General features: G+C 42.8%; 2 protein-coding genes across 2 annotated transcripts; one reads left to right on the top strand and one right to left on the bottom strand.

Moving 5' to 3' along the window:
* Window positions 1–79: 79 nt before the first annotated feature.
* On the bottom strand, window positions 80–931 carry ripply2 (ripply transcriptional repressor 2). Its single transcript, XM_079455273.1, has 3 exons — window positions 723–931; window positions 551–615; window positions 80–439 (listed from the first exon to the last, which is right to left on the bottom strand). Exons 1-3 carry the CDS (start codon window positions 840–842, stop codon window positions 274–276), a joined length of 351 nt encoding a protein of 116 aa, XP_079311399.1. The 5' UTR covers window positions 843–931; the 3' UTR covers window positions 80–273.
* Window positions 932–2,656: 1,725 nt separating this feature from the next.
* crybg1b (crystallin beta-gamma domain containing 1b) lies at window positions 2,657–22,117 on the top strand. The gene is made up of 23 exons (XM_079454204.1): window positions 2,657–2,858; window positions 4,477–4,536; window positions 6,073–6,965; window positions 7,636–12,727; window positions 12,804–12,899; window positions 13,000–13,038; window positions 13,183–13,301; window positions 13,377–13,524; window positions 13,603–13,742; window positions 15,026–15,152; window positions 15,241–15,276; window positions 15,351–15,490; window positions 15,574–15,700; window positions 15,863–16,008; window positions 16,942–17,068; window positions 17,152–17,178; window positions 17,338–17,450; window positions 17,522–17,654; window positions 17,747–17,886; window positions 18,928–19,051; window positions 19,154–19,306; window positions 19,433–19,595; window positions 20,562–22,117. Exons 2-23 carry the CDS (start codon window positions 4,534–4,536, stop codon window positions 20,648–20,650), a joined length of 8,175 nt encoding a protein of 2,724 aa, XP_079310330.1. The 5' UTR covers window positions 2,657–2,858; window positions 4,477–4,533; the 3' UTR covers window positions 20,651–22,117.
* The last annotated feature ends 554 nt before the right edge of the window (window positions 22,118–22,671 follow it).

The following is a 22,671-nucleotide window of genomic DNA, read 5'->3' as shown; positions in this document are numbered from 1 at the left end:
TCATGTTTGCAGTGACTGATTCATACACTTTAATTATACACAGTTTTTCAAATAAATACCAAAACCAGGAGTTAATTTTCAATGATTTATTTCAAGGCAATAAGTTACAGTAAAAATAATTTATCATAAATACTAGACATAATTTGCATTGAATTCAAGACAAAACTGTATTTTATACATATGTAGCCTATATACACAACTATTTACACAAAAGTGGAAGCATTGTTTCGAGTCTATAAATTAAAGTGTACAATTAAGTAATGATGATGATGATCAGTTGAGTTCTTTCTCATCCTCTTCATCACTGTCAATATCATCTTCATCATCGCTGTCTGAATCCTCATACAGACAGATTGTGGCCTGAACCGGATAATTCCGAAGGAGAATCTCTGCGTCCCGGTACAAATAATCAAAACACTGAGATTTGGGCCAAAATAACCTGCAGAGACAAGAGGTAAAGTCAGGTTAAAGACTGCAGAACATACACACAATATAAAATACAAAATATAAACCATGCAAGATCTCAAATAAAGACTAAAGGTCTACTTACTTCACAGGGTGTGTCATCACAGAGACGTTACAGTGTTTATCAGTGGAAGTTGGTTTTTCATACGGCTGTTGAGGAAAGAAAATGTGTGAAGATTAGATGTGTATATTATTACATTCTTAGATATCTGCGTCACAACATCATTTAAAAAACTTTATACGAGTTCTACACGTACCAGTGAATGAGTGCCGGTTTTGCGTCCATGGCGCGCTTGACGCGTCCAGGGTCTCCAGGGCAGCGTCGCGTCCTGTGCGTTTGCTGCAGAGTCTCCGCTCAGGAAAGTGATTCGCTCCATAGTGTCCGTGAAATGATCAAACAGAGATGAAGAAGTCACATCCGTGTTCGTGTTTCTGATCGAGTGATGTTCAGACTGAAGCCTCGAGCCTCTATATATGCGCAGGAGCGCGCTCGTGCCAAACGGCGTCTGACAGACACGCGTAAAAGGTGCGAGGTCACACTGCCTCAAACAACAGATGGTGAGCCGACACATTTCACTCTGATCGACTGTGTGGAGAGGTTTGTCTTTACACATGAGCACAAAAAGCTTTTTGTTGATAATATTTACCAATCGTTTTTATAAGCATGTGATTAGGTTATTTTATTATCTATCATTACTTGTGGATGCTGGTTTTATTTTGGAATATTCACAGCTAGGGTTAGTTGCATATATAAATAGCAAACCTTTTACAGTGTATCATTTCTAAGTATATAAACAGCAAGAAAAAACATCCACCTCTCTCTATATTGGCTAGATGTTATGAAGCATGCGTATTATGAATATACTAAATAAAGGTCCAAAATGAGTTAACTCTTTTTCTTCAAAAATCACGTTTTTAATGTGTTGAATTGTGTTAGTGAGCTGTATTCTTTTAAGTTATTATGGCTTGAATCAAAACAAACCAACTGCAGTTTGTTTAAATGGGATGCCCAATAAAAACATGATTTTTGAAAAGAGTTATCTCATTATATATATATATATATATATATATATATATATATATATTGTAAAAAATCCAAAATATTCAAATTACTAAATACATAATTTACAAAATAAGCATTATTATTTATTATTATTTACAAATGAATGTTGGCTCGTATATCTCCTAACTCAATACCTGGGTGTTACAGAAAAGAAAAAACATTAGTAGAAGAACTTATGAACATTCCCAGATAAAATCCCTTATGTTTGCAGAACCTCCATTATGCATATAGTATTTGCTCAATGCAATAAATAGCCTATTATATGATACAATATGTTTGTTGTGTGTTTGTCTAATATTATGTGAGAAACGTGTGCGCGTGTTTACCACTTAAATAAAAGCAGATAAAAAGGTCAGAAATGGTGTTCTTGCATTATGGTTTGCCCAGTAATGTTGTGACGTGAGCAGCACTGATCCAGAGGTGACCATTTGTTCCCAAACACAAACACAAAGCTTACGCGTGCCGATCTGTGACCCTCGCGCTCCCGCCTGCAGGGAAATAAAGACCCTCATAATAAATCAATATTGATTGACATCTCAGAAGCTGCCAGTTACTGTTCTTAACGGTACAAACTCGTTTTTTAAATGATTAATTTATTGCTAATGCATGAGTAGGTGAAATGTACTATAAATAGAAAACCTAACAGGTCTATTTAGTAAAAGGCTCAGTATTCAACCACTGGAGTTCGCTGTGCAGACGGTCTTGTTTAATGTATATTTATAAGAAATGTCTATAATGCCTCTTTCCTCACACATCGGAGATCATGGAGATGGAGATCAAGTGTAGCCTACAATATGTTATTCTAGAAAAGACAGTTAAGCTAACTGAATTTGTACTACTTTAAACAGCTGACATCTTTTATCACCTTTATACGTAGATGGAGGCTAATTATTCAACATCTAAAACATCTTCATTTTTATTAAAGTTGTACCAACCATGTTTTTAATCGATTACCATTTACATAACCACAGTTTTACTATTAATACACTGCTTAATACCATACTGTGACCAAACCATGTTTCATTTCTGATTACAAGTTTTTGAAGTTTTAACAATTATTGTAAAACTCTACTAAATATATTGATGTCCTTTTACTGTTAAATAATAAGAGGTAGGTTTCACTTCTATGTGATTATTGGGCGGTCTCGCCCGGCCGTACCAATATGGCGGCGCCCTGGCTGTTGCGGTGCATTGTGGGATTTTCTAAACCAAACGTTAAGGTTTTGCGATTGCAGGTGAAATGTTTGTGACTTAACCCTGCGTGAAAGAGTCTGCTTTAAACTCGTGCGTGACCTGGGACGACTGCACCGAGCGTTACCATAGCAACAGGGTTAGTATGACAAACGTTTACATTCTTGAAGTGACGTGTGTAATTTGTAATTGACCAAACACACCGCGACATACAACACCGGCACACCTAATATATATATATATATATATATGTATGTATGTATATGTATACATATAAATTCATAACACATCGAATAACATGCATGTTAAGAAAGTAGTTATAAAACATAAAGACGTGTTGGTGTAATAAATAAATAAACAAACACTTGTACTTCAACTGAAGTGACGTTGTTTGGCCAGCAGGTGGAGTCTGTGTAGTTTTTAGTCTTTTACAAAACTCCAAAAACTGTTTGTCATCTGAAGCCCAAAATAACTTAAATAACTCCAACAATTCCAAGAGCAGAGTTCCTCAGACAGAAGCATTCAGTTATTTACTTGTTTAATAAACGAGTCAAACAGCATGAATCCTGCCGGATGAAGACAGACACCCGTGTGGAAGTGTGTTGGTGATGATTTGAGATGTTGGCACATGAGGGTTTCTGCCGCTGCCATCTGGATTCCATTTCAGAAACTGAATCTGTGCGGTTAAACTGAGTCATAGCAGACATTGTAAAACACTACAGTACTGCAGAAAATACAGCAAACTCAAACCCTGCTACACTACACAAACTCAATATACATGCGACTGTACACACATGATTCTGTGTGTGTGTGTGTGTTAATGTTGATCCATCACTTATACAGCATGTGACGTGGATGTGAGGCACATAGAAGTTAAGTTTATATCCACTGTCACCATAGCAACACACACACACACACACACACACACACATTATGCAGAAAATAAAAGTGTAGCCTCTTCATACTTTAATTTGATAAACAAACTTATTTTACAGCTCTATGAGTATAACAGTTCAATTTCAAAACTATTTATTATCAGTTGGTTTCATTAATGTACATCTCAATGAAAAACGACGTATTCTCTATGTTTTGTCATTTTCCTGTGTTTTATTATTTTTCATCAACTTTATTTTTCCCTTATCTCTCTTCTGTCTGGAGTATTTTGTAGTTAGTTACCATGGCGCTGCTTTGAAAATAGTGAAAAGCGTTATATGAATAAATGTGTGGACATGTTGAGGTTAGATGTGAGTGAATAACTGCATTCCAGGCCTTTAAGGTTTTTAGCTGTTACACTTCAGGAATCTTCTGAGGAACCTCCGGGCATCTACTGATGGACTTAAGGGGAAGAAACCTGTTGGACTAACCTTTTCAAGTAATGACAGGGCTGCAGTGCTCTCAGAGGATAATTCATGATTTGTTTTGTTTCCTGTATAAATTCCGAAACACATTAAGTTCCCTTGAACTCCAACCTGTCTGGTAAAACATCAAGCCATAGCATGTTCTCTCACACACGTGACAGCTAATGTACTTGTGTTGTTGAAAGTCTAACTGTGGGGAAGGTGCATGCATCAATAATTCACTCTCTGTGTGTGTGTGTGTGTGTGTGTGTGTGTGTTCTGTGCTCGCTGTCTGTCCACCTACAATCACAAAAGCATGAGACTCACACACTGACCTGCACAGGTAACACTGACACGAATGTCTTTACATGTTTGTTTATGAATGTGTGTTTTTCTAAAGTGTTTTTGTGTGTCTCACAGGTACAGCGTGCACAACACTGATGTCCTGTCATTCCTTTAGCTCTGCATCTCTGGATCATGGTAAGCTGACATATTTAAATCAGGTCTTACAGGTCTGAACGTGAACATTAATGACGTGGATGTGATGTTTGATGTCAAGCGGGAGAATGATTAGTGCAGAAGCATTTGAACCTCACTTTCCTTTCACAAGGACACGCGTGTGTTTGACATGATCCAGTGACTGTGAGTCTCTCTGTATTCACTAAAATATTGATTGTTTTACTTTTTTAAATAAATCGATACTTATGCATGCGAAATACTAACAAATTTTCATTCACTTTTTAAAGTAAAGTGAAGTGTTTTTAACCAAATGTAGTGTGTCTTTGCACAGCTAAAAATGATTGTTTTTAATACAAATGTTTTAATAAATGCTTGGGACAAAAATGAGCAAAATGGCTATTTTATTTGTGTTTGTTCATATATTTTTCTCTGCCGTGGATTGAAGTGAAGCAGCATCGCTCTTGTTTTTGCAGTGAACTCACTGTTTGCATGTCGGGAAACGCGTTTGGTTCAGTTCTGGTTCTGAATGTTCTCTTGTTCATTGTTCGGTTCATATGATCTGACCACACTGAGAAACTCAATCCTCTTCAGACGCGTTTCTGCGCTCCAGCGACTCTCGCTCGCTCGCGTCAGGTCTCTGTCATTGATCTGGACTTTTATTAATCTGGACTATCGTTGTGAGGGTCGATCTGGATCTCTTCAAGTCTCTCGCTGTCGGAACTAAAGACGCGTTTCTCTGGGCGTTGAGCGCGTCGCCGCAGGTATAAAAGTTTCTCGTGAAGACCCTCGAAACTCTATTGAGATGTTAATGATTTAATCTGTGTTTCTGGAAACCTGAATGTTTATATGCTGGAAGGAAACTAAGAGAGAGTCAATAGAAACGCTTCAGCTTATTTACGCATGTAACGTTTTAAGTGTCATATGAGATGAATTATATGACTTGTTTGTTATTTGTAGCTCTTAACAGTAAAAAAAAACATTTAAAATGAGAAAAAAACACGTGATTGTGGTGAGCAAACCTTCGACTGCTGTGATGTGTCTTTGATTGATATTTTATGGTTATACGAAAGTATGTAAAATACTCCCAACAATCCACGACCACAAGAAAAAATCATTCTGTTTTGTATTATTTTGTCTATTTGAACATCTTTCATTACAGATAAAATCCGCAAAATAATTTATTCAAATGTTCATTTGATGCGTCTTTGACACGGAAGCTGGCGCGAACAAAACCTGAAAACAGCAAACGGTCGTGTGCATCTGTAATCTGTTTTTGTCGTTGTTTTCAATGAATGCAATTGAACGAAGTTTGAAAAATAAAAAAATATGTGAGCATGTAGGCTACTTTCTACCCTGTTCATAAAGCATTGTGTGTGATTCATTGTTAAACCATGCTGGTGTGTATGAATCATCAGGATCTCCGGACACTCTGAAACTAGATCCTCTGTTAAACATCACTCACTTCATTATTATTGAAACATTGGCATTAGAACAAAGGTTATTTTGCATTCTCTGACCCCACAGTGTTTAATAAACATGAGCTGTGTGTGTTTGTAGGCGGAGAGCCCAGAGGAACGCAGTCCAGGGGTCTTCAGTCGCATTGGCAGCTGGCTGTCGTGGGGTTGGGGCAGCCCGCCTCCCAGTGGAGATGCACCCTCGCCCGAGACACAACAGCACAGCCGAGAGGAGGACGACACAGAAACAGAGAGCTGGTGTTCAGCTGTAGAGGTCACACATCGCACCCCTGTCCCAGCAGAGAGAAGCCACTCCCTGAGCCGGAATGCCAAACATTTGAGTTCTGCTGGGGAGAGAGGCTCGAGGGGTCACACCTCTCAGGTGTACCTGGATTCTGATTTATATACCAACACAGAACCACACGTCACTTTCTCACCTCACGTCACCTCTGACCTCACTGACCAACAGGAGTCGGACCAAATGGGGCGTAGAAGACCAGGAAAAAAAAGGAGGAGCTCTCAAGGAGATGGGGGCGGGGCTAAGACCAAGTCACCAACCACGAGTCACCCCAGCAGCCATGCAATAACCAGTTTGGCAAGAAGCCCAGAGCCGGCATGGGCTGAGTCAGCGTTTGAGGAGGCGCTAAAACCCGTTCCTGAATTCCCCCGAGGAGAACCGCCAAACTCACCTGAAACAGGTAGAGACCAGGAAAGAACAGAATGGACGGAAGCACATGTGAGTGACACCGCTAAACCTTTGACCTCACGGGACGCCCACGCCGTCACAGATTCAGACATGGATGAAGAAACTGTCGTCAGACTCACAGAAACTCCAGAATCCAAACGCAGAAGTCTCAAAGTGTCTCACAGTGAGAAGTTCTTCGCTAAGAAAGTTGTGGTCCAGTCTTCACCCCTCACAGAGGAACAACGTGAGAAGTTTAATGAAGCCGACGACACGACGGACCATGAGCAGACGAAATCTGAAGACAGGGCAAGGTAAATCTACCAGTTGAACCTGTTTCAGAGATAGACTATTTCCTTCAAGTTGTTTAAACTAAATTACATCAAATGAAGTTACATGAGTTTTTCTGTAACTTAACGTCGGAAGTCTTCTTACAAGATAGAGAGATAAGAGGAAAGAGTTGTGAAATCTGGACTTCTTTAGGTCACAATCACATAGTTAACATTCCTCTGAGCTGTAAAGTCTTACAGGAAAAGACATGAATGTTCCTGAGCTGGTTTCAAGAGTCTTTTTATCACACATTTACAGTGTTCACAGAGACACTGCAGTTCTCATCATGTCAGGTAAAGACTGAAAACCTGTAAAAACAGAACACAGTTCTTTTACAAAGTATCATCGAAACAATTACATACAAGTCTCTTTAAAAGCTCACAAGTCTTAATGCACGTAATCAGATGATAAACTTTAGATCATTACCATATAATATAAAATATGAAAGCCACAATGTTAAAGTGCTTAGATGAGCCGCGGTAAAATCGGTCTTGGAAGGATTTGATGGGAAATGTTTGAGTTGAGGTGATTTTTTTGCACAATTTGAGACATTTTTCATTTTCTGGCTGTACATAAAATGTATTTTTTACTTTCTGATATGAATAGAGATGTATGATTGCTCTGCTAATGTCACTTGTGTTTGCTGTTTCACAGATGTGTAGATAACCGGAGGGATGGCCTAAGGACAATGATAAGCACTCCTCAAGTATGCCGAATTTCAGACAAGATCAATTTATTTGAAAGCCAAACGAGCAATACTTTTAAGAGCAACTCCACAAACCCGAGACGTCTGGATATATCCCCATCTCAAAATGTGTTCAGACAAAGACAGTTCACAGAACCTGCCGGTGCCAAATCCGGTTCTGTTCCTCCAAACCTGTCGGTTAAAGACCGGGCGCTAAATTTTAGTGCTAACGGGAGAGGAGACATGACGTTTACACTACCGTCCACCACAGCAGGGGTATCTGCTCGAACATGGAACGGTGGACATTTAAAATCAGCTCGTCATACTGAAACATCTCCGTTTACGAAAAAGTTTGAGAAATCTGCAGCAAAGGCAGGTAGCAGCGGAGAGAAAGCCAAACCTCCATTAAACACAGATCAAACAGACTCCAAATCCCACAATGCAACCGAGAGCGCTACAAACTTTGAGATTAAAGAGGTTTCATCACCGGCTGATGAGACCCAGCAGATCAAATCTCCCAACCGGAAAGCGTCAAGATCTAAAAAACGACTAAGTAAAGAAGCGGCTCAACCGCTCAGCCCCACCAGCAAGAACAAACAGGAAGTTGGTCAAGATAAACAGGAAGTTAGAGACACAGAAAGCAGTTCACTACCAGATATGCCCCCGAAACCTCTTACAGGTACGAAAACCACAGACCAATGTTCTGATAAATTACCAACAAACAGCTCTCGTATTCCAAAAGAAAAACCCAAAGACTTGGTAAGAGCAAAAGCTCGGACGGACGCAAAACGTCACAAAGAGATGGACGAGAAGGTGGTGAGCCTCACATCTGAAACATTACAACCTTCACCTGCTTCTGCTTCCCAAACCAAGATCAGCTCCAATGAGGACCAGACAGAACCAAAACACTCAGAACCAGAAGAGAGAAGAACAAACGAGAGCTTAGAAAGAGAAAGTCTGAAGAACAGAGACACGATTGTGAAACCAGATCCATCTGTGACAAATGAAGAGAAACCACCAGCCCCAGAGGACCTGAAGGAGGCCAGCTCTAAAAAGCCGTCTGATCCGGCCAATCGCAGCTCTGGGAAGGATTTTGTGCGGAACGTAAAGAACAAGACGGAAGTGTTACCTGAGAAAGACACAGCGACAGCGGGAGAAACCTCTGAATGTGTCCCCAAATCAGATGAGAATAAAGACAACATGACAACAAGACTCAAAGACAATAACACATCAAAGCCAGAAATGAAAACAAAGACGAGCAGACCAAAGAAAACCTCATTCATCTCAACTAGGCAGAGAAGAACAGAAACAACAGAAAATTACATTTCTATTGAACTGACCAATGAGAGCAGTGAAAACACCTTTCCTCCAATACGATCTGATAATGAGAATCTGTCTTTGAGCTCAACCAATGAGAAGCAAACTCCATCCTCCTCCAGAGCCAGTGGATTCTCCACAGTGCATTTTCATGAGACACCAACACCAACAGATGAGACAACATCAGCTCATGAAAAGACCGCGCCTCATCCAGCATCAACTGAAGAAACGACTACACCTACACTGAGCTCCTCTGATAAAAAGACCACACCCCCAGCAGCACCAACTAACGAACAGACAACACCTCTTCCAACATTCTCAGAAAAAAAGACCACTTCCACAGAAGCATCATCTGAAAAGACCACACCCCCACCAGAATCATTGAATGAAAAGACCACACCCCCAGCATCAACAGACAAAACGGCCACACCTCCACCAGCATCAACTGCTGAGAAGACCCCTCCCCCACCAGAACCATCTAATGAAAAGACCACACCTCCACCAGCATCAACAGACAAAAAGGCCACACCTCTATCAGCATCGTCAGAAGAAAAGACCACACCTCTACCAGCATCAATTGTTAAGAAGACCACACCCCCACCAGAACCATCTAATGAAAAGACCACACCTCCACCAGCATCAACAGACAAAAAGGCCTCACCTCTAGCAGCATCAATTGTCGAGAAGACCACACCCCCACCAGCAGCATCTAATGAAAAGACCACACCTCTACTACCATCAATTGTTAAGAAGACCACAACCCAACCAGCACCATCTAATGAAACGACCACACCCCTACCAGCATCAATTGTTGAGAAGACCACAACCCCACCAGCAGCATCTAATGAAAAGACCACACCTCCACCAGCAGCATCTAATGAAAAGACCACACCTCTACCATCATCAGCTGTTGAGAAGACCACACCCCTCCCAGCAGCATCTAATGAAAAGACCACACCCCCACCAGCAGCATCTAATGAAAAGACCACACCTCTACCATCATCAGCTGTTGAGAAGACCACACCCCTCCCAGCAGCATCTAATGAAAAAACCACACCTCTACCATCATCAACTGTTGAGAAGACCACACCCCCACCAGCAGCATCTAATGAAAAGACCACACCTCTACCATCATCAGCTGTTGAGAAGACCACACCCCCACCAGCAGCATCTAATGAAAAGACCACACCTCTACCATCATCAGCTGTTGAGAAGACCACACCCCCACCAGCAGCATCTAATGAAAAGACCACACCTCTACCATCATCAGCTGTTGAGAAGACCACACCCCTCCCAGCAGCATCTAATGAAAAGACCACACCTCTACCATCATCAGCTGTTGAGAAGACCACACCCCCACCAGCAGCATCTAATGAAAAGACCACACCTCTACCATCATCAGCTGTTGAGAAGACCACACCCCTCCCAGCAGCATCTAATGAAAAAACCACACCTCTACCATCATCAACTGTTGAGAAGACCACACCCCCCCCAGCAGCATCTAATGAAAAGACCACACCTCTACCATCATCAACTGTTGAGAAGACCACACCCCCACCAGCAGCATCTAATGAAAAGACCACACCTCTACCATCATCAACTGTTGAGAAGACCACACCCCCACCAGCAGCATCTAATGAGAAGACCACACCTCTACCATCATCAACTGTTGAGAAGACCACAGCCCCACCAGCAGCATCTAATGAGAAGACCACACCTCTACCATCATCAACTGTTGAGAGGACCACACGCACAGCATCATCATCAGAAAAGAAAACCACAGCCCCACCAGAATCAACTCATGAAAAGACCACACTTCCAGCAGCCTCAACTGTAAAGAAGAGCACACCTCCAGCAGTCTGGTCAGATGAAAAGACCACACCCCCTCAGAAATCCTTGTCTCTCGTCAATGTAATGAAAGCTCAATCTTCAGGTCCGGCCACCAGAAAGAAGGAGTTTCTACTGAAGCCGTTGTTCCTCCCTCAGATCCCGTCATCACCTGGCCGTGACTCTGTGTCCAGCTGGCTGGATGTAGAACGTCCTGTCAGGAAAAAGCAACTCAGTCCAGAGCCCAAAGCCAAGCTGAGCTCCTCCGCCAGTGAATCCAGTCTGCTGGAAGCGTCCAGAGATTTAGATCCCGATGACTTTATCTCGAATGTGAAGAGACGAGCGATGCCCTTCACTCTTCCTCAGCGCAGACACAAACAGCATCGCCTACAGACCCCTCCATTCGCCATGCCTCCCATCAGAGAGGACCGCAACGAGAAAACCTTCGACCCTGAAGAGTTCCAGCATGGCCTGAGGAGACGGAGAGAGTTCACGCTGGATCTGATCCCCAGCAAAACCTCGGAGGAGGACAAACTCAAGAGAGTGAACCCGGAGAGAGAGAGCATCCTCACCAGATCCGTCCTCTTCAAGAGAGCAACGACGGAGGGAGAAAAAGAGAATGAGTCAGACAAAAGTAAAGGTGAAGTGGTTCAAGTGCGGTCTCGTCTGGAGAGGTGCTCAATTCTCAGCAGTCTACGCCATCCCACGAAAACACGACGGAAGGACTTTTTGAGCCCGACTGAAAGTCCCACAGACGTGTTGTTATCACCCAGCGATGCTCCTGAATCTCCACCATCAATTCTGGAGTCACCCAAACTTTACACAAGCTGCACCCAAACCGATCATCAGACTAATTTAAAACCTGCTGACCCGACACCAAACTTCAAACTGCCTTCAACTGACCTGCCCGTCTCCATAGCAGCCAAACCTCCGCCTCCCAGTGGCGTGCAGACTGGTTTCCAGCTTAATCTAGAATCAGATAATAATGGACATACCGTGAGACCTGACCCCAGAATGACCTCAGCGGATACTGCCGTCACCGTGGCAACCAAACTTCCGCCCCCCAGCGGCGTCCACACCGGTTTCCATGTAAATCTACAACCTGCCGTGACACCTGACCCCAGAATGACCTCAGCGGATACTGCCGTCACCATGGCAACCAAACCTCATCCTCCCAGCGGCGTGCAGACCGGTTTCCATGTAAATCTACAACCTGCCGTGACACCTGACCCCAGAATGACCTCAGAGGATACTGCCGTCACCATGGCAACCAAACCTCTGCCTCCCAGCGGCGTGCAGACCGGTTTCCAGGTAAATCTACACCCTGCCGTGACACCTGACCCCAGAATGACCTCAGAGGATACTGCCGTCACCATGGCAACCAAACTTCCACCTCCCAGCGGCGTGCAGACCGGTTTCCATGTAAATCTACAACCTGCCGTGACACCTGACCCCAGAATGACCTCAGCGGATACTGCCGTCACCATGGCAACCAAACCTCCGCCTCCCAGCGGCGTGCAGACCGGTTTCCAGGTAAATCTACAACCTGCCGTGACACCTGACCCCAGAATGACCTCAGAGGATACTGCCGTCACCATGGCAACCAAACTTCCACCTCCCAGCGGCGCGCAGACCGGTTTCCAGGTAAATCTACAACCTGCCGTGACACCTGACCCCAGAATGACCTCAGCGGATACTGCCGTCACCATGGCAACCAAACCTCCGCCTCCCAGCGGCGTGCAGACCGGTTTCCAGGTAAATCTACAACCTGTTGTGACACCTTACCCCGAAACAGCATCACCGGACCCCATTGTTGCCATGGCAACGGCAGACGCCTCTCCACCGCTTCCGTCCTTTGATGACATCAGGATGCCTGGTTACCTGGAGAAGGTTCTGCTGAAGGGGCCTGAAGCATCGGTGAGATGGTCTTTATTCATATCAAAGTGATTCTCAACTGCAGATGTGTTTACTGATCACGTGTGTGTTTGGTTAGGTATCTAGAGAAAATGCATCTGGTCCGGTGGGTCTGAACAAGGCTGTCGACGTTCAGACGAGTGACAACAGTGCTCCTTTGACTCCTCCAGCAGACGTACGTGTGTGTGTGTTGTTCAAACATGTCTGTGGGTTTGTGTAGGAGAACATTGTCAAACTCTCACCTGTCATGATGATGATGATCATTTCTCTCTCAGATTCCAACTGTTCGTGGATTCCATCGACGTCCTGGAAAGGTAAGCAAACGTTTCAGAGTCACATGACCCGCTGAAGAATGTTTCTGTTGCATAAGTGTTTGTTTGTCTTTTGTCTGCTTTGAACACGTGTGCCGACTGCATTTGTGTGTTACAGAAAGTGTGTATGTGTTTTGTGTTGTTCAGATTGTGATATATCAGCAGCATCAGTTCAGCGGTCAGAGCTTTGACTTCTACAGAGATGAAGATGATGTTACACACCTACAGCTCTCCAGTGTCATATCGCTGAAAGTGCTCAGAGGCTGGTAAGACACGCACACGTGCGCGCACGCTTACACACACTGGTGCACATGTGTCATGTGTGTTTGTGCTGTTTTTAGTTGGATACTCTATGAGAAAGTGGGATTTGATGGGCGGTGCATCCCTCTGGAGGAGGGGGAGATTGTGGAATTACCCAATGAATGGGCAGAAGAGGCGGGACAAACGTCTGTTCCGTTTGTCATTGGCTCACTTCGGCTGGCTGTCAGAGTAAGTGCTTCTGCTCATTCTTCAACTCAACATGTTGTAAATGAATTCAGACGTGTCAGCTGACGTGTGTGTGTGTAGGACTACACTCTGCCCCGGATCGAGTTGTTCTCTGAGGCTGACGGTCGGGGCAGGAGCTCAGAGTTTGTGGATGACACAGATGAAGTGGGAGCATTCGGTCTGCCGCAGAACACCGGCTCCATCAAAGTCCACGGTGGACTGTGAGTACACACACACACACACACACACACAGCACAGTCACGTGACTGATGCATCTGAACCACACACACATGAATCATCATCATCTCTGATCTGTCATGTTTTCACACTGACCTTCACAGAATATATATATACACACACACACTGAATTAAATAACACAGAACTCTTTGTGTTCGTCAAAAGGCCTTGAGTATCCGAACACTTCAATGACTCTTATATTTGTCTGAAGGACATTGTGTTAAATATAAAAATATGAAAGTGAGATGTGCATACTGTTCGAGATTCTCTTGATGTTCTCTAATGTGATCATATTCAGATATGAGATTCAAGTGTCCAGAGGCTGAATTCATAAAGCATTCTTAGAAGAAAACATTTGTCACTCACAAATATTTTGTATTTATGAAAATGTATTCATGTATTGTGTTGTATTGTTACCTTAAGTCTCAATCTGTCAGTTTATTCCTAAAGAAAAGATAACATGGTCTTAATGGCCTCTGTTATGATGTCACTGTTTTGCCGTTTTGACTTTGCAAATCTTGACATGTCGTTCACAAGAAACAATGGCAGATTATGCGTGTCCTCCCGACGAGAACGAGTTTTTGTCTTTACTACGTGGGTGACGTTGACTGAGTCTGTGATGTCATTGAGTAGGTGTTACTATAGTGACTGAATGACTTTTGGAAAGAAGCGGCTGCAGTTTATAAATAAACCATAGATATGGGAATTGAAGCAGCGTGTTTGGAACTGGTTGTTTTGGCATCAGAAAAGCACAAAAAAAAGCAAAATCCCTCGATGAAGCATCATACAAACAGGAGTACAAACTTTTCCTCCATTGCATTATCCCACCAACACCCCTGTCTCTCCTGTCCTGCACTTCACCATGTCTGAATGTTGTGTACGGAAGAGCTGTGCTGTGCTTCTATTGGTCGTTTACTACGATGCAAATCTTGCTAAAATCTGGAGAGGCCATAAGACCATGTTTCAAAGCATTTGAAGAATTGAACTTTATTAGATGAAGGATTGAGTATTATTAGGTGCTTCTCATGGCGTGATGCGACACCACAAAAGAAAAAAAGAACGCATTACATCCCATTGTTTTTTTATTTGTCTTGGGCCTCAAATGCTTGTCAAGACAGAATCACTGGAGTAAAGCAGCAGAATTATATCTGAAGGATGAATGTGATCACAAAGACTTTGGTGTTCCAGAATACACATAACTGATGAACTTTTAAAGCTGTTTTGATGACTGTGTGTGTGTGTGTGTGTGTGTGTGTGTGTGTGTAGATGGCTGGTGTTCAGTGATGCAGGGTTTCAGGGTTTGTTGGCGGTGTTGGAGAGAGGAGAGTATCCGTGTTCAGAGTCCTGGGGCTTCCCGGTGCCGGCGGTGGGTTCTCTGAAAGCTCTGCGTATGGTGAGAGATGACATCACACAATGACATCATTCATCATAATAAAAACACGTGTTTACCTGTGATGTTGTGTGTTCATGTTGTGTTTCAGGGCAGCGTGAAGGTCCAATACCCAAACGATGTGAAGGTACAACATCACTGATTTACTCAAATTTAAACAAATGATTCATGACATTCATCACCTCTCTGTGTGTGTCTCAGGCTGTGTTGTATGAGAAAGCGGGTCTGCAGGGGGGTTGTGTGGAGGTTCAGGGAGACGTGTTTTCATTCAGAGGGACAGACGGAGAGCCGGACGCTCACGGATTGAGTTCTGTGGCGTCTCTGAAGATCCTCAGAGGCCTGTGAGTCACAAACTCTCATCTGATGACACAAAATAAAACCAGCCAATCAGATCAGAGCGTGACGATGATGTTGATGTTTTCAGATGGGTGGGATATGATGAGGACGGGTTTGAGGGGCAGCAGTTTGTCCTGGAGGAGGGAGAATATTTGGACTGGAGGGACTGGGGCGGTACGGGTCAGAATCTTCTCTCTCTGCGGCCCGTTCTTACGGTGAGTCTTCACAAAACCTCTCATGTACTTCAGTCAGTTTTTATGTTCTGTGATGTGACAATAGCAGGAACACAACCAGCGCCAGATGCTTTGCCAACATCCATAAAACCTTTCTAATTTAAGACAGGAGGTGATGGAAATGTTCATCTGGTGTTTTTGCAGGATTTCTCGTCTCCTCACATGAAGATGTTCAGTGATTTGGATTTCTCTGAGCGAGGTGTGAATGTTGATGTGATGGAGCTGCTGGAGAACACGGCAAACACAGAATACGGCCCACAGACGCGATCCATCGATGTTCTGTCTGGAGCGTACGTCTGCACTTTCATTGTAGAGAACAACAAATACAAAAATTTCTCTGATTGACAGTTCAGTGTTTGTCTAAAGCTTAATTCCAGTCTGTTGGTGGATCAGATCCAAACACATTATTATAGTCACACCTTCATACCTGTCAGCAATTAATTTACTGTTGCTCTGGTCATGTGACACACAGAGACACACACGCATGAGCGAACACCGCGTGTAACACGACAAACGATATTAGAAACGCATTAGAACCCATTTTAATTGAAGATTTTGTCCACACTGGATATGGTGCGACGCAACAAACCCATTAGAACAAACCGTGTGTAGACACACACACACACATGCATAATCACACGTGTGTGTCCTGCCTTTACAAGGAACAAACTCGTGTGTGTGCGTTTGTGTTTTATAATTTCTTAATCATAAACAGGCCTGTATCTGTTTAGGCGGTGCCCACTACACACACACACAGAACATTCCAGTAACAACAAGGAACCACATGAATGATGAATTATTGAATTGTCAGTTATAAATGAAATGTTTGTATGTGCTCATTATATATTTGATTCTAGTTCAGGTCAGATGTTGTTTTTCCTTGTTAGAACTGACGTGTGACGTCTCATTTACATTTTTTTAGTCTACAAATTTCCTTGTTCTGAAGAACAGCCCGAGGCGTGTGTGTGTGTGTGTGTGTGTGTGTGTGTGTGAGTGACATGTTTGTACACGTGTGTGAGCAGCTGTAGTTCTGTGACTTGTCATTATTTTTCAGTTTCGTATGTGATGTTGGTGGAATGTGAATGAAACATTCATGAGCTCAGAACTGCAGCTTCATTCTTCTCACACAGTGGGATTTGCATTACTGGAAGGTTCATGTTGATCATCATCTGTTGTCTCTGGAAATGTTTTCATTTCAGTTTGTAGGGTTGTGTGTGTTGTAGATGGGTTGTGTTTGATGAGCCGGGGTTCTGCGGTCAGCACTATGTTCTGGAGAAAGGTCTGTACAGCAGCCCGGAGGACTGGAGCTCATCCAACAGCAGAATCCTCTCGGTCATACCCGTCATACTGGTGAGAAACACTGTTTAAATGAACATGAAAACATGTTTCATTCCGCTGTGATGTGTTGAATTTGATCTTGTGTTGTGTTACAGGAAAATCAGAATTCTGCTCACTTTAAGGTGTGTGAAGGAAATGTTTCTTTTTATTTTCATTATGACTAATAGGAGAACTGCAAAAGTGATGCTGAAGGCTGTGATGATGTGCTCGCTCACATATATATGAAAAATATATTTCATAGTCCAAGGTCATTATGATGACGTGTTAACTTGTGTGTGTAGATTCAGTTGTTTTCAGAGCCTAAGTTCTGTGGAACGTCTGTATTGGCGGAGGACACATTACCCACAATGCCTCAGGGCTTCATCGTGTCCTCCTGTAGAGTTCACGGTGGAAGGTAAAAACATCTGTCTCCGAACTCTCTGTATTTGATCTTCTCAGATATTTAATGTTTTGTGTGTGTTGTAGCTGGCTGGCGTTCGGGTGTGAGAGTTTTTCCGGGTCACAGTGTGTTCTGGAGGAGGGTGATTATCCGGATCTGAGGATGATGGGATTCACACAACCTAAAACATCCGTTCTGTCTCTCCAACCTGTTGGACATGTGAGCCTTTACATCAGTTCACATGATGAAAACACATTTTATCTTCATTCTCACATAAATCTGTGTGTGTGTCTCTGTCTCTCTTCCTGCAGGAGTTTTCTCCGCCGTCTATAGTTCTGTTCGAGCGTTCTGGATTCAGAGGTAGAAGACTTGTGCTGAAGTCCAGTTCAGTAAATCTTCAGCTCACAGAGAGCTGCACCAGAGTCTCATCTATACTGGTGGAGGGCGGCATGTGAGACACACACACACACACACACACACACATACAGTTCTGGGTCAGAGTTTAGTTTGTGTACTTACACTATGCACTAAAAGTATGTGCTGTGATTGTTGTGGAAAAGTACATTTTAGTGTGTAGCAACACCACAATATGCACACACTGGGACATACTAACAGGAAGCGGAAGTGGCCATTGTTGCCTAGACGACACTGTGACCAATAACTGGTCATACAGCGATTATTTCCATTGAAGGATTTATTCATTCATTATTTCATATGTAATGTTGACTGTATACTTACATTTGTTCATTTAGTGACGCATCAGTTATATAATGTATTAATGCAGCGGAGCGTCACTAAACTCCGCCTACTCGCAGTGAGTTGTGGGTAATATAAGCCGTTACAGCGTGCATCATTCTGCACTTCCAATTTCTACCGGAAGCAGTAGGAATACTATTTTCAACATACTAGCATTTTTTTAAAGAATATATTTATTGATTTCAAATAAACAAAAAATAAATACATGCATACTTTTTAAAAAACATACTACGATTTGGGGCCATACTAATTCTATTTTCGAATACTGTTTAGGACGGATAGTTTGTGAATTGGTGTGCTGGTCTCCATGTCTATTGAGAACACACAAACACACACAGAGCGAGCACAGCAGGTTTATTTACAGAAAGGAAATCTTTCAGTGGAGTGTTACATACATCACAGCCCTGACAAATGTTCTGTTCAATGTGAGCTGTTTAGCTTGATAGAGCTTCAGTCATCATACCCAGAATGCACTGCAACACAGTTAGTGGGTTGGACATGAGGGCGGCTCATGAGGTCTGGAGCTCAGTTTCTCTCCGAACACACAGTTTTTCCATCAGCGCCACAATCTTTCCATAAAGGAGCGTCTGGCCGGAGAAAGCGGTTAAATTTAGTCTGCGGTGACCACAAACTCTAAACATACCGGCAGGGCTGAATAAATACAGTGTGTGAGCGTCAACAGGGTGGAGAGGCACAACTAAATGTCCGTGTGAATAATGTGTGTGTTGATTGACAGCTGGGTTCTGTACGAGTTAAATAACTTCAGAGGTTCTCAGTTCCTGCTGAAGCCGGGCGAGGTTCCTGATTGGCCCAGAATTTCCTCCTGGTCAAGAATTGGATCACTCCGCCCGCTCATTCAGGTGAGAAGCTCCGCCCACTGCAGGGCATCAAAGATAAATAACAATATTTACCATAAACACAGTTTCTCACAGTATGTGTGTGTTTGTGTGTCACCCGTGTAGAAACAAGCACACTTCCGTTTACGGAACAAGGAGGCGGGGTTAATGATGTCTGTGGTCGGCTCACTGGGAGAATTGATGCGTATCCAGGCAACCGAGGAGATGGGCGGCCTGGAGCAGGTCTGGATGTATCAGGACGGACACTTGCAGTTCAAGGTAAAGATTCATAACGTGTCTGATTCATATGAACACAGTGTTGTGTTGTGTGATCTCAGTTGTGCTGCTGAATGGCGCCATCTGGTGGTTAAACTCCAGTTTGAATCGGATCTTTCTGTGTGTTAGTTGTTGGCCGGTTGTTGTGTGGATGTGAGTTCTGGTGTCCTGATGGCCGGCAGCAGAGCGGTTCTGTCTTCAGATCCAGATAAACCCCATCAGCTGTGGAACATCACGTCTGACGGACTCATCCGGAACAATGCAGCACCCAACCTCGTCCTGGAGGTCAAAGGTCAGAGAGTCCTAAACATTCATGAAGAGATGAAATTGAACACAAATATACACACATATCACAAAGATGTCAAAGTGCTTTTGTGTGCTTAATGACTTTTAATGGTATTCCATCCTGAATATTTCTTTAATAGTCATCTGTATGGCTTCACTAAATCACTGCATGAAAACACAGCGACTCCAGACTGATGGAAATATATTATATTTAATACAATCTTCTCGTGAAGGCATGATTTATGACGGATTACTTGTTTGTCAACCGGACAGTCACAGAACTACCCTGAAATAACTGCCTATCTACTGCCATCTGGTGGAATTACATTAAACACACACTTTCATCTTCAAAATAATAATAAAGCACTATAATTAAAGAATATAAATTATGAAAGAATTCAGCACAACGTACCCAACATAATGTTTAATAACACTTGACTTTACCATGACATATCAAATAAGTACATGATTAACTATATCGATTATATTAGGATATTTTAGTTTGGGTTTTTATATTATTACCCACTAAGAAACAACAACTGACAAAGTACAGCAGCTTTACCGCTCTTAAAGTCCCAGTGAAATTCTAAATTACAATTCTTATTTTTTCATGAAATATCGCAGAGTTTCTTGTAAATAGCTTATCGGTGTGGGTCGTTCTCTTTTGAAAATTTGTGTGGCCTCATAATCTTTAGTTAAAATCTGAAAATGCACTTCTGTCCGGTAGTGACTATCCATTTTAAATGACGTATGTTTGACGGCTTGGGCGGAGCATCGGTTAACTCCTCCCCTTCAACCGCCAGTTTTATACATCCAATCGCAGAGAAAGAGGAAAGCCACGCCCAATGGTTCTCTCATTAGATATTACGTTTCATTTGCAAAATACGGAAGTAAGAAGGATCGCAACTTCCATTTCAGGGGAACGTTAACAAAGAGATTCACCACATAAAGCATTCTGTGTCTGTCTTTACAGGGGGTCAACAGTTTGACAGAAACCAGATTATTATCAATGAATTTCACCCAAACAAACCGAATCAGAGATGGTCCCTGGAGCTTCTCTGAGCTCTGGTGCGGAGCTGCGCCTGAGGGACCACAGTCCTGTGAGGGATTATGAACTGTGTTTATAATGGAACTCATTCTCCAGAGACATGACAGCGCTATGATGATATTCTACCGGACACCTGTGCGTTTATACAGTCCAAGCTGCCTCAAACCTCATTTTACAGAAGCAAATACTTGAACACTCTTTCTTTATGAGCTCCTATACAGTTCATAAACACTCCTGTGTAGTATTTGACGTCTTTCTTCTTTAGCTGTATAAAGTGTTTGTTTATAAGTGAAATGTCTGTGAGTTCATTACTCAGATCAGTGACTCGCGTGATCACGCCTCTGCTGATTGGTCAGTGGGGATTCAGTGTTTGCTGATTGGCTGTCTGGGGAAATCATGTGTTCTGCGTCCACTGACAGTGAAAAGTGGACACTCGCGTGTTTTGTGTGTCTGTATGTGAGACAGTTTCTCAGAAGCGAGCACAAACACACATTGACCATTAAATAGATAAAGAACAGTTCATCTGAATTACAAATATAAATGTTTCATTCAAAATAATATTACTAATTCTTATTAATAATGGACAACGTCGTTTTAATGCACGACCTGGAGACCAAGAACCATGATGCCTCTGGATGGCTCTGCGAAGTGCATTAAAATCCTTTAACGCACAGCTAGCCGTGGATTATTCATTTGCCCAGTTTAAAATAAGTTAAAGCTGTTATTGATGACTACAGTGGACAGCAGACAGGTGAAAATGGCAGCTATTTTCATCAGTTAATTTCAAGCATTGATCAAACTGACTGGAACTATAGATATAAATAACTAGATGCCTCATTCAAGCGCTCCACGCACTGACCACCTGTGCATTAAACGGGTTGAGGCATAACTTTCAGCCAATCAGAATCGAGTATGAAAACAGACCATGGTATCATTTTGTTTGAATGAATCTTTATAGCTTTATTGCTTATCTGCAGGAATTGTATTATTTCTCAGGAGTGTGTAAATTCCACATTGTAGGGACTTATGTAGTTAATCAGTGCTATAGTTGGACTGTAATAACAGTGAGCTAATTTCATGAACACACACACAGAGGCTTAATGTGTTTGTGTGGAGTGTGAAAGTGCTGATGTAGGAACATGAGAGTCACAAGCAGACGAATCGGTCAGCGTCTGCTGCTGTCAGCCATCAATGCATCAACTTCATGTCGCCGTGGTAACCATCCGGCCGCAGGGGCACGTGGGTAAATGCCGAGCAGGGCCGCAGTAAAGCTTCTAGACAATGTGCGGAGGGATTAGACACAACGAGGGGCTTCGCTGGATTTATCCACACAGACGTGAATCATTACAGAAACCAGAGGAAAGCTCACTTTGTTTGTGTTCGTGCGTGTGTGCGCGCTTTAACATTTATAGTTAAACTAATGTTCCTCAAACACGCCTGCTTAGTTCCCTAATGCAATAAAGCAACTTCATGTTTAATATAAATAATAATAAAGACATAAAATATAAGAAATACTGTATTTGTTCCATCATGAAGGTCATCAGATGTGCTCCACAACTTCCCACAATGCAGAAGTTCTCACATCTGACCCAACAAAACACCAATTCTGTCCATCACACGAGACGCCCGCTAACACCCCTCACTCTGACCACATACACAACACGTGTATCTTTTACTGTTATTCCATCCCAGAATGCATTGCATTCAAGATGCCAAGAAATGTAGTTTACGGTTTAAAGTACGCCTTAGAAATTCATCTTATGCCCAATTTATGCACCCGTCTCCATAGCAACCAGGTGATGAGTCACACCACACACACACTCAAGCTGCTGCTTCATAATCAAAGTGTTGGCCAGCCGCTCGGCATCATGGGAGCAGGTGATGGTCACATCAGCCGAACACAGAAACACTTAACCACTGCCTTTAATGTGTATGTATAGTATGGTGGATATGTAAAGATATAATGTACATCCAGCCGATCGCTATCACAAAATGAATCCTGACGGGTTGATCAGAACCGCAATGTACAGACACA

The sequence above is a fragment of the Barbatula barbatula genome (assembly GCF_947034865.1).
Source record: "Barbatula barbatula genome assembly, chromosome: 4".
NCBI lineage: Eukaryota > Metazoa > Chordata > Actinopteri > Cypriniformes > Nemacheilidae > Barbatula > Barbatula barbatula.
This window is presented reverse-complemented; position numbering and strand designations above follow the sequence as displayed.